General features: G+C 40.8%; 2 protein-coding genes across 2 annotated transcripts; both read right to left on the bottom strand.

Annotated features, from left to right (window-relative positions):
* Positions 1-411: 411 nt before the first annotated feature.
* On the bottom strand, positions 412-5704 carry LOC306933254 (transmembrane protein 248). The gene is made up of 7 exons (XM_079515397.1): positions 5533-5704; positions 5011-5203; positions 4315-4579; positions 3818-3932; positions 3536-3686; positions 3314-3448; positions 412-809 (listed from the first exon to the last, which is right to left on the bottom strand). The coding sequence occupies exons 2-7, from the start codon at positions 5167-5169 to the stop codon at positions 789-791; spliced, it is 846 nt and encodes a 281-aa protein (XP_079371523.1). The 5' UTR covers positions 5170-5203; positions 5533-5704; the 3' UTR covers positions 412-788.
* A 203-nt stretch (positions 5705-5907) lies between these two features.
* Positions 5908-11782, bottom strand: plbd2 (phospholipase B domain containing 2; the record flags this gene model as incomplete). The annotated part of the gene is made up of 12 exons (XM_079515350.1): positions 5908-6760; positions 7045-7207; positions 7382-7534; positions 7615-7686; positions 7964-8059; positions 8445-8605; positions 9049-9143; positions 9307-9521; positions 9614-9714; positions 10173-10331; positions 10434-10527; positions 11496-11782. The coding sequence occupies 12 exons, from the start codon at positions 11780-11782 to the stop codon at positions 6590-6592; spliced, it is 1767 nt and encodes a 588-aa protein (XP_079371476.1). The 3' UTR covers positions 5908-6589.
* Positions 11783-11789: the final 7 nt, after the last annotated feature.

The following is an 11789-nucleotide window of genomic DNA, read 5'->3' as shown; positions in this document are numbered from 1 at the left end:
TTAATTAGAAACCAGCACACCTTTGTTTTTCGTTTCACAACCTGTAAAGACAGTCTGTGCATTCTTGCCATTGATTGGGAGATGTACAACTTCGTCCACGTCCAAAGAGTAGACATAAGTTGGTCAGACTTCTTTTAAGCAGTTATAGTACCTCAGAAGTTGTCAGTTCGTGTTGCAGTCCCATTTAAGGCAAATATCCATCGTTTCTAATAATAGGACAGAGTGGTATGGTAGTTCGGCACACTGACGGGGGCTAGGATTGTTCCCCGCCAGGTTCTGTAGTCAGTGAGTGAATATAGCACTTAGTTCTGGTGCAGAATAAGAGGACCAGTTACTTAAACCTGTGAATTATCCTTGTGTTCCAATTCTACTCGGGTATGGAATTAAATAAAGACGCACATGGAAACAAAATACTGATTAATAAAATTAAATAAAAACTTTAATCTTTCGGTTAAGATGGCTACATTATTATAACGCTACTCCCAGAGTAGTTAACATTAACAGTCTTGGATGAATGAATGCAATTAAAGCCATGTGATAATCAAATGAAATATATTATACAGATATATTACTGCACACTAATATATAAATAAGATTTAAACACCAATGTATTCTTTGCCAGTTGAGGAGTTGGTCCGATTTGGTTGGTCTATCAGGAATCATGTACCATACTGTATACAGATTCCTGACTGCCTGGCTGGCTCACCCCTATGTTTATTTTCTTCCCCAAATGTGAATTCTTCTTCTCTCCTTCTGCAACTTGATTTCTTCAAGATGTAGTGAGCTGTTCATGAGTCTATCAGAGGTTCCTGCAATTCAAGAGCGGCAAGCAGGTTAGGGTTTGTACTTGGTATACAGCACGCTGTCCGTTATGCAAGTGCACCATCAGGACTGCTAGTCAACTTCATTGTAGCATCTACAGTGAAAACAAAGTAAATATGATTTTTATTTTTATGACTGGCTGGCCTGCATTAGTGTTTACTGGGAAATAAGAACTGCTTTGCCAAAATACTGCACCAGGGTCATCTGATTACATTTGTATCCTTTGGGTTAACCATTCATCCTCCTGGAACTCTACAGTATATGTAGGTTTTACTCCCGGTCACTCATCACTAATAATCATGAAAAAATGGCAGGATTTTTTCCTACTCAGTCCGTGTCTCATAAGAGCGCTGTGGGCAGTTCAAACCCCTCCACCAGTGACATCATCGCTATGCACCGCGGAAGTTCCAGACCCACAGGAATGCGGCACAGGGTGCCGGCCCGGTTCCAGCGAGCCCCCCGCGTCCGAAACGGTCGAGAAATGACAGAGTTACCATGTGGGGGGCCCCAGGGGGTCCCTGGAACATCCAAACCCCAGTAATGCGGCCAGGGGGCTGGCCCTGTTCCGGCAGGCCGCCCCGTGTCCGAAACGGTTGAGAAATGACAGTCACAGTGTGGGGGTCCCTGGAACATCCAGACCCCCAGGAATGCACCCAGGGCTCGGTTGAGAAATGGTGAAAACCAACCAAGCTATTTTCGTGCTCGGACAGACAGACAGACCCAGGGACACACATAGCTGTGTAATGGAGTGGTTGCACCACTCAAAAAATGGTGCCATTTTAGCATGATTAGTGAGGACCAATTATATGAAGATACTAGGTTGAAAAGTGGTGAAGTGGTCCTTTAACTAAACCTAAAAGGTGGCAAAGCCTTTCAGGCTGAGGCTCCTCAACTTCTCCTAGTCTAGAGATCTCTGTGGACATTTTTAAGAACTTTAAAACTCTGAAGTTGAACAAGCGTTGGCTGATTTTACGTGTTGTCCTGCTTGAGATGAAGTGTACAGCCTTATTCTGCTTGAATACCTTGTTTTGTTTTTAATCTCACTGTATGTAAAGCATTTTGTGAGATCCCTTTGTGAGAAGTGCTATATTAATAAAATGTACTTACTTACCCCCCACCCACTTGGTACAAGGCAGCACTCATGTCAGTTTTTACCCAGCTGTCCGATAAAAAGGACAGGACATAAAAAGTTGCAGATCTAGAGTAACGTTTATATAGTAGAGTAACGTAGAGTAACGTTTATATAGAAATGATGTGCGTGTTATGCGTGTGCAAATTACTGGATAAAGTAGGTGCGCTACTGTAGATCGGATCTGAGCTATGAGAGGAATACATATAGTTTTATCCCACGATTTTGCAACCCATTTTTTCACCCAGTGTCTAATCTAATGCAATCCTGGGCGCTACACTTCCTCTGCCAACCTGGGGGGGCAGCGGACTGACCTCATGCTTCCTTCTATGCATGAGTAGTCCAAGCTGCTTCTTTTCACCTGACAGGGGGGAGTTTCCCTGGCAAGACGTAGCGCATGGAAGGAACACGTTATTCTGACCAGTTCCTTTCCCCTCCATCAGGCTAGCCAGGGGGAGGTAGTTTAGAGACCAGGATTACTGCATGTTTTTTGTGAGGGTACCTACCCTAGGAGACACGGGGAGAACATGCAAACTCCACACAGAAAGACCAACCCCGCCTCGGGTATGGGCACTGATAACGCGGAGGAGAGAACACGCCCACAGCGTCCCGAGCAGGAATCGAACCCAGGACCTTCTACCGACTGTGCCACCGTGCCCGAATAAATATAATTTCTTGCTTAAAGCTTTTGTGGGGTTTGACCTACCCCATCTCCACTGTTATTGGGCAATAGGCAGCTAGGTAAAAAGTGACATTGAGCACTGCAATGTAGCCAAAGCGCTATATAAATGCACCATCTACCTTTCTTTACCATACCAGTTAGAAACACCAGTGACGACTCGCTCTGCATTGCAGAACTGACCAGATGGCATTCACGTTTACACTGCATTATTTGACCATATGCACAAATACAATAGAGCTTCGCAGTCCCGCCCCCTTTCAGAACGACGAGTGGCCCAGGAATTGATTCCCCGTTCATTTTCTCCATAGGCTTTTCAAAAAGTATTTATTTAAAAACGGTTACACCGCGGACAAAGCCAACTCAGATCGTGACAAATCATGACAATAAACACAATGTTTTGGGCCGATCAAATAATTTATAAGAAGAAAAACAAAACAAATAGTGTTGTATCCTGCCTTTATTTTCTTCTAATTATTTGACTGGCCCAATATATTGTGTTTGTCGTCATTTGTTACGATCTGAGTTGGCTTTGTCTGCAGCGTAACTGTCTTTATATAAATACTTTTTGAAAAGCCTATGAAGAAAATTAATGGAGAATAATTTCCTTGGCCACTTGTCATTCTGAAAGGGGGAGGGACTGTGACGCTCTATAAACCATACGAAATAGAACTAACTATTACCCTTTGCAGATCATTCCCATTGTAGCGGTGAGATGATGAGTGTGTCAGGATAGCCGATAAACAAAGCATTAGACATATTCCTAGCAGGCACACACCGACTTCCACCAGATGTCGCCCTGCCACACTTTGTTCGTCCTACAGCAGAAAAAGAAGAAACGTGTGGGCTTTTTTTCTGGCAGAAGCACAGCATAATTGTGTTTTTTTACCCATGTTCACATCTACCTTTGTTAACATGACTGTTAGTGTGGGGTCATGCTTCCACTGTAAACTGTAGCAGGTGCGTGAATTCGTAGGTGACTTCTTGTAAGATTCCACAGATTCCACTTGGACAGTGGAAATCATTTTTTCATTGACTGGACATTCTGGAGGAAGTCTTCACAAAAGGTACAAATTTGCACAAAAAGACAAACTCAAACAATCAAGCTTAAATAATTATGCAGAACACACAGAGGTTACAACAGTCGGGCTTTCAAGTTTGTGTGCATAATGTATATGCAAACTCACAGAGTTGAGGGTAGAATGTGTGTAGGAGCACTTATGGTAAGGCAGGTATAAGTATCATTTCTATCTGGCTGGGATGTAGAGTAGAGATGCAGAGTCACATTCACAGTTGCATTGCCTGCATGGGGAACAAATTATAATTTCATGATCAGCACTTTATTTATTTTTTTACAAATAAACAGAAAAGACAAACAAGCAACAACAACAGAATACAAGTATGCATTGACATTATCCGTTTTATATTATGTTTCTGTGCATCTCATACATAGACAAGATAAACAAAAATAAAATAAAAAATTGTTTACACGCAGCATCAACCGTATCGTATGTATTACTAAGACAACGAACAATCAAAAGGGCCTGACCATGGATCACAACAAGGGCCTGCAACATGACAGGAACACGTTCAACTTCAAGGAACAAATTATAATTTAACTGTGGACCATATTGACCCTAACCAACAAAACAATCATAGTACCACATTCCACAGCAACACCAACCTTTAAACCCCAGCTGACTGGCCACAAGGGTGCTGTGTAATCCCAGGTCTTTCAGAGACTGACTTGAACTGCACGTCACAACCACTGGAACCTTCAGATGCAGTTGAGTAACAGGAAGAGGCTTCATTGTACTGCTAAGTGATGTCATTCCAGCTGTCCCGTGCTCCGTCAGAGGAGAGGTGCTGGGAGAGACCAGGTCATCTGAGCTGACATTGGATACACACAGCTGAAACTGTGATAACGAAGACAAGATGTGGTTCCAGTCCTAATAGGAGAGGAAACAAGAGATTACATATTTGACATCATCTCCTCATAACACGAATACAAACGATCACACACTCCTACATCAACAGTAATAACATCACAGACCAAGTGTTCACTTTTTGTAAGCATAACATTTTTTAAATGTAAATATGACCACACCACAGATGTGAGCCAAACAATGAAAGTGCTGGGTATTTCTTAATTATATTTAATGAGTATACCCATTGATAGTGTTGTTCGTGTCAGATGAGCACAAGCTAAATGAGACTTCAAAGGATGCAATGAATTGTCTACACTACTACATGTGCTTCACAAAAATGGTCTGGTTCTTGCTAGTTCGGTCTAGATAACTGCCAGTGTTCCAAATATTTATCAGTCTCAAACATCTAACTTTTCTCAGGAAATGTGGGCAGAAGTTTCTGCAGTACCAACCTGTGCAATGTCTGGGTTAGGCAGGGTGTGAGTTTGGCCATATAAACTGAAGCCGATAAAGGAGAGAGCCAGACTCAACACACAAATAAAGAAGGTAACTACTGGAGGGTTCTGGGTTACAAAGTCTTTCAGGGTAGTTACTGGCTGCCAGAACCCCATCACCAAACTCCAGATGCATTAGGATGTGCGTGACCTGTAATAGCAAATATTGCAATAGCAATAGTACAGCAAAGAAAAAAAATCACATTAAGCATAGTTTACAACATGGTTGGTCACAATGACCACAATTTTCCCGTGAATTTTCGTGCTGTGGAAAAGTTCAACTGTCTATTTTTATGTGCACCAATTGACCAGTCTACGTCAACAGGTTAAAACAAGTGCAGTACAAAGTTTATACTATACTTATACTATTCCCACTTCAACATTAGGAGTCTTAAGTCCAACACTAACATTACGCAAGTTACTGCAGCTTTCATAGATAACATGGTTAACGTTCATCATGCTATAATGCTAACCACCTACCTTGCACGAAATTATCAAATTCACGTTGGCAGCAATTAGGTAAACGCAAGTCTGAATACAGAATTTAAAATGTTTGGTAAAGATAAAATCGACAACTTGAAAGAAACATTCTGCCTGCTGTCTGCAAATTGTGCAGACAAATCCACACGACAAAAATACTTCCTGTTGTACTCCGATTGGTAGAAACGGAGTGATTCTTCGCTCTCCTATTGGATGTTTATCAAGGGACGTACAACAACAAACCCGCCCCTTTGGGAAACACTCGAGAAAGATGCAGTCAGGATCAGAGCCATAATCTAAGGATCTGGTCAGGATCACAAAAAGTATCGTTTGTTATAGAAAACAGGTACATAACTTAAAAAATGACACTCATTGGTAACATTTTATTTGCATACAAATCATTTTACAAAATAAACATATCAATCAACTACAAGTGAATTTACTAGGTTCTAATGCATAGCAGCGAGGGCTCTTGGTTTGGCTTGGTTACTGTACAAATCACAACTCTCTGTAATATTCTTTGTATTAATTTATGTAATGGAAACACTGTGTATAGTGCAATACTTTGATTTCCAAACATTGTGCCTAGTGTTCCTGAGAGCGGATACAATCCCATGTCCGATGACAGTCATGACCATTAAAAAAATCTTGTTCGAGTCCTTTGTTCATGGTAAAAATAAAATGGTAAATGGTGCATTTATATAACGCCTTTATCCAAGGCGCTTTACATAGATTGTGCATTACATGTGCATTACATTCACCCATTCACACACACACATCCGTACACCGATTGCAGCGGAAGCCATGCAAGGTACCAACCAGCACATCGGGAGCAATTTGGGGTTCAGTGTCTTGCCCAAGGACACTTCGACATGTAGACAGGAGGAGCCAGGATTCGAACCGCCGACCCATGGATCATTGGACGACCTGCTCTACCTCTTGAGCCACAGTCGCCCCATGGCTTGGCATGTATTCCCTTTTCTAAAAAAAATCAAAAATAGCTGGTACTACAAACAAGTATGAGCCACCTAAGTACGTGAGTTTGAAGAGAGAGTGGTTAAGGAGACCAGGTGACATGTATAGGCTTGAATGTCCAAGTATCAGGGTGTCCCATATGTACAAGGTCTTTGTATGGAGAAGTACTCCACTGGAACGGTGGAACTTGGTCCCAGGTGGGTCCATTCACTGCCACCATACCAAATTCGTGGAGCATGCTGTATGAGGTCACCTGGAACGTGCAAAACATGCCTGAAATTAGCACGCTTCTCTAAGCTCTTTGTCAACCGCAACCGAGAGAGGACAGATAATGAATCTGTATTATTCCCACAGAGACAGAGACTGATTCTACAAATGTCTTCTAAATCATGAGTTTTCTGAAAAACCTATGTTTCTATGTCATTTTTCAAAAATAGCTAAAGTATAACATAATGCTTAAAACACCAAAAGGGGTTCCCGTTCAAAATGGGTTAATAAATTAGACATTTGATGAGGGAAGATGAGAAAGAGACAAACCTTCATGTCTGTTCCGCCATGTGGTCTCTGCCTCAGGGCACCAAATGGGTATGTACCATTAGCTGGGTTCAGGTCTGAGCGGGCTGAAATGGCATTTTCCCCATTGGCAAGTGGATTACAGCCATCACATCGTGACAGTGGGTCTTCCTTGAAGTTATTGTACCTGAAAGGAGAGACATTACAACACCACTCATTAAAAAAAAAAGAGTAATACAGAAATGTTACAAGTTCAAACTTATAACACACAAATCACACCAGAAATAAAGTTTGTATGTATCAATAAGATTCATGTCAAATTCCTATCGCAGATCTGCCTTAACAATCCAGAAGATCATACCTCATGAGGCGGACCATAGAATCCAAGTCTGTAACATCGGTCTGATTTCGTCTAAAGATCTGAGCTCTGGGATTCTGTTCCAGAGAGAACCATGGACCAAACATCTCAACCAGCTCATTGCAGCCACTGGCATTGAATATGTCAACGTAGTATCTAAAAGTCAATACATTAACAAATCAAATCATGCACACATTTGATATGTTTGTGAAAAGATTAGCACTTCACATACTTACGGAATATTGAAACTTGCCCAATAGCCTTTTTTCAGCAATTCATCCGTTTTGTCACTGTAAACAATCAGACCCCTGCCAGAAAACACAGTTTAATCAGAATGGAATAGAAGAAAATCAGACATAAGTCTTGATCACGTGACCAGAGATAATGTGTACTAATGTGTGTGAGGTTTGAACAAAATCTCCAGTAGTATAAAAAGTGTTTTGCAAAAATCTGTCTCATGGTGGCGCTATAACAGGCCAGGGGAAAAAACATGTCTCTGGCCTTCCGCAGACAATTTATAGAAAATTAAATGTCGAGGGTGTTGTTGTGGTGGTGGCCATTCAAAATGGTGGTGCGAGGACTTACGGAATCTGCTCCAGAACAGTGAACAGCTGTTCTTCATAATCTGTCTTTCCTGGAGTGAAGTGGTTATAATCCACTATCATCCACTGATTGTTATACCTGCAACAGAGACAAACACAGTACACAATGTAAAAGTGTACCCAGCTGGTCCATAGTCCAGTTAAATTAACACTCAGCATTTTGCACTGCATATTGAGAAACAGGTCAGACTAAACTGTGTAACAGGTTTTGTGATAAGTCAGTGGAACACACAACTCTGCTGACTTTATGTGATAATGTTGCCTTGTGTGTGATTGTGTACACTGACTCTGTACCTTCCCCTTTGCTCCTGTTCTTGCATGGTATATTTCATGTTCTAAAGACATTCAAAATGTGGTGGGAAACAATTTGAGATGGCATTTAAAGGAACAAGGAGGACCCCCAGTGTACATATGCTAGCAATAAAGAAAAATAAAGGCATCCAGATTAATGTATACAGACTCACGTTCCACTGTTGTACTCGCTAAAGATCTTTGCCCATTCCTTTCCAGTTGTGGCCAGTCGATTGGCCACAATATTCCTCAGCCATTCCATGACTGCTCCTTGAGGCTGAACAAACTTCCAGCGAGCCGAATTGCTGTTGCCAATGGTGGTTTCCAAAGTAACCTAGATAAAACAGGAACTGACAACTAAATCTCTATTACATTTCTCATTGTAAAAATAACATTGGCAGCATGATTATCCCATTAAGACCTGAGGCCAATTCTAAAAATGCCTTCCAAACCAGTAGTTCTATCAGGATTGTCATGTAAAAAAATCACACCTGTGTGAACTGAGTGGTGCAAGGTCTTATATAGCCTGATCAGCTGTGGTCTGATGTAATGTCAGTGACCATAGTAACCATGCTCATTCTTTTGGGCCCCACGTACAGGTACACACAAACACGGATACAAACAAAGCTGGTTGTTGGAGTGGTTTGCACCACTCAAAAAATTGCATATGTACAAGCTTGCTTATAGCTTTTATCTGCTATTTTTGAATAGCCAATGCAAAAATCTAAAATGACACAAATGCTTTCCCGATTTTAATGGGTTAAGACTCATTCTCACCAGACCACTGCTTAGGATGTAGAAGTCATCACCAGAGAAGATGGATCCTGGGTAAGAGGAGAATGCTTGGGTTCTTCCAGGAAGTGGCTCACTGTCTGAGAACACCACATAATATATGTTTGCTAAGTGGAACAGACTTTCATAGGTCAGGGAGGACACGTTTTATAAAACGCACAGCTGTGGGTTGCAAATACATTTAAATTACTGTGACTCTAAATAGCCTCTTATATTAAAAACATTGGTCGTGGAATGGATTACCTGTTGGGGACACATTGAAGGCAAAATTATACTTCTTCATAATGCGCAACATGGATTGATATGTGCTCCAAGTGTCATGTGACACCAGCAGTTCCTTATTGCCTGGTAACAGCTTAATCAGAGCAGAACAGGAGCCTGATCCCAGAGTCCGTGTTTGGCTGGATTTATTTAGAGCAGACTCCAAATCTTCGAGATCCCCACCCATTTGGAACAGTCTAGTAGAGAGGGATGTAAAATGGTTGAGAATGTGAAAAACACATTCAAGGGGCAAATGTATGGTCTGGAGGAAAAAAATAAAAAAACTCACAGGAAGCCAAATGGTTCAATGGAAAAGGGGCCTTTAGGAAATGATAACTGGTCATTATAACTGTCCTCCAGTCCTTTCAGTTGCAGCAGAACCAGACGTACCTGAATACAAGAACCAGGGGGAATGAAGGCTGAATTAATTTTCCTTGAGGGGCTAATATTCAGAATATGAACGGATTACCATCTTTTCACAAATAAATGAGTCAAGTCAGTTTTATTTAAAATGTTCATTTAAAAAAAAGATCAAAATCATGGATGATGAATACATATCATATGACAAAAAACTCAACTGTTAATAAATGCATAAATTAAATGTGTAAAATAAGGCATAAAAACACAAAACACACACATTAAACATTACGACAAAATAAAAAGGAATGCAAGAATAATACGCTAGTATTATATGCTTTTTGTGTTGATGGAAGGTGAAGACAAGCAATTATAATATAATGTAGTGTCCAACCATGAAATTCTTTCAAAACAAATGATAAAAGCTTAAATTCAATATCAAACAGTGAAGAGAGAACAGTATAAACAGAGGAAACTATAAACACAAGTACCTGGTGCCAGTAGGGTGAATTTGGTTGATCCTGTATCTGTCCCTGTATCCACTGCATGTTTTTAATGATGTAAGACTTCAGTTTCTGGCAATATCCTGCCTCAAATGTGAAGGGTCCACAATAACCCATTAGTGTGTTCATCCAGTGCATGTAGATCGGCTGAAACAAACATCTTAAATGTGAACTGTGCAATATGATTTTGCAGATAAAGTTCGAACGCATATGACCATAAAAAGTCACTATTTATCCTGAGTGTCTGACCTGCGATGTGACAGCAGCCTCCACTGCGCCTGCAGCATAAGCCTGGATACTGTCATTGTACTGCTTGCTGGTAGTGACCTCCAAGAACGACCAGCTGAGAAGAACGTTTGCAATTAAATACCCTTTTTAATCAAAATAGACAAGCACATTTCAATACACTGGTATAGCCCAAACATAGACTCTCGTAGAGGTTTTTTTCGATTCTGACGAATCTCTCAACGAGAGTCTAAAAGACTAGGTCCCCTTTAAGAGGGCTCGTGTTTACGTTTGTGCCTCAAAATCACTCTTACCTTGTACAAATGCAAAATCTAAAAATAATCAAGATTGCCCCACATGTCCGGCGGGTGTTCGGAAAACAATTACTTCCGTAGCGACCGTAGTTTTCAATAAAAAAAAATATTTTAATCCACTCCGTCCATACTCCTCCATTGTAAATGCGCAACAGAACATTGGCCGCGCCCCTAGTGGCCAGGGTTCTGTTGCGCATTTACAATGGAGAGAAAACCAAGATGGCCGCCAGATTCCGAGACAGAGTATGGACTTTAGTATGGACGGAGTGGATTAAAATATTTGTTTTATTGAAAACTACGGTCGCTACGGAAGTAATTGTTTTCCGAAAACCCGAGCCCTCTTAAAGGGGACCTAGTCTTTTAGACTCTCGTTGAGAGATTCGTCAGAATCGAAAAAAACCTCTACGAGAGTCTAAATGTTTGGGCTAACACTGGTAGACAAAAACTGCACGTCTCTCATCCAACATTTAATCGAAACAAAGGACATGAAAAAAACCAAGCCGATTTCGGTTCCACTGCATTGATACCAGCACGTTTTCATAATTTCCATTCATATTGATTGATTGAATAATGTAAGTTTGCACAAAAAGGTAGTGGTACACATTTATACAAAAGATGCTAAAAGGATAACAGAAAAACCTTAAGGACTTATTTCCACTGTGGTCCTGTGTATTCAATCAAGGACATATAATATGCTTTTTTTCTCGAGTAGTCAATGCCAAAGTCCGTTATTTAGGCTACAAAACAATTATATCACTCGATATCAACTCACCCCGAGTTTTTGATGTCATCAGTATAGTTTGCCCAAGCAACAAAACCGTCTTTATATCCTTCAACGATGGATAGCAGTCCAGTTTGCTTATCAATAATAGCAGTATGTATTTCTGCTCGAACTGACGTAAAAGAAAAGTAAAAAACGTATAAAACCATACAACTATTCATCGTTGTTGTTAACATCTTTCCATGGCTAAACGCCATGTTTTCAGAGTATGTCATGTGATTGTTGTGATTGTTGGGCAGTGGGCATGTGGACAATGGATGTGTGATCACGTGGAACATGTGACCA

The sequence above is a fragment of the Electrona antarctica genome, assembly GCF_951216825.1.
Source record: "Electrona antarctica genome assembly, chromosome: 12".
NCBI lineage: Eukaryota > Metazoa > Chordata > Actinopteri > Myctophiformes > Myctophidae > Electrona > Electrona antarctica.
This window is presented reverse-complemented; position numbering and strand designations above follow the sequence as displayed.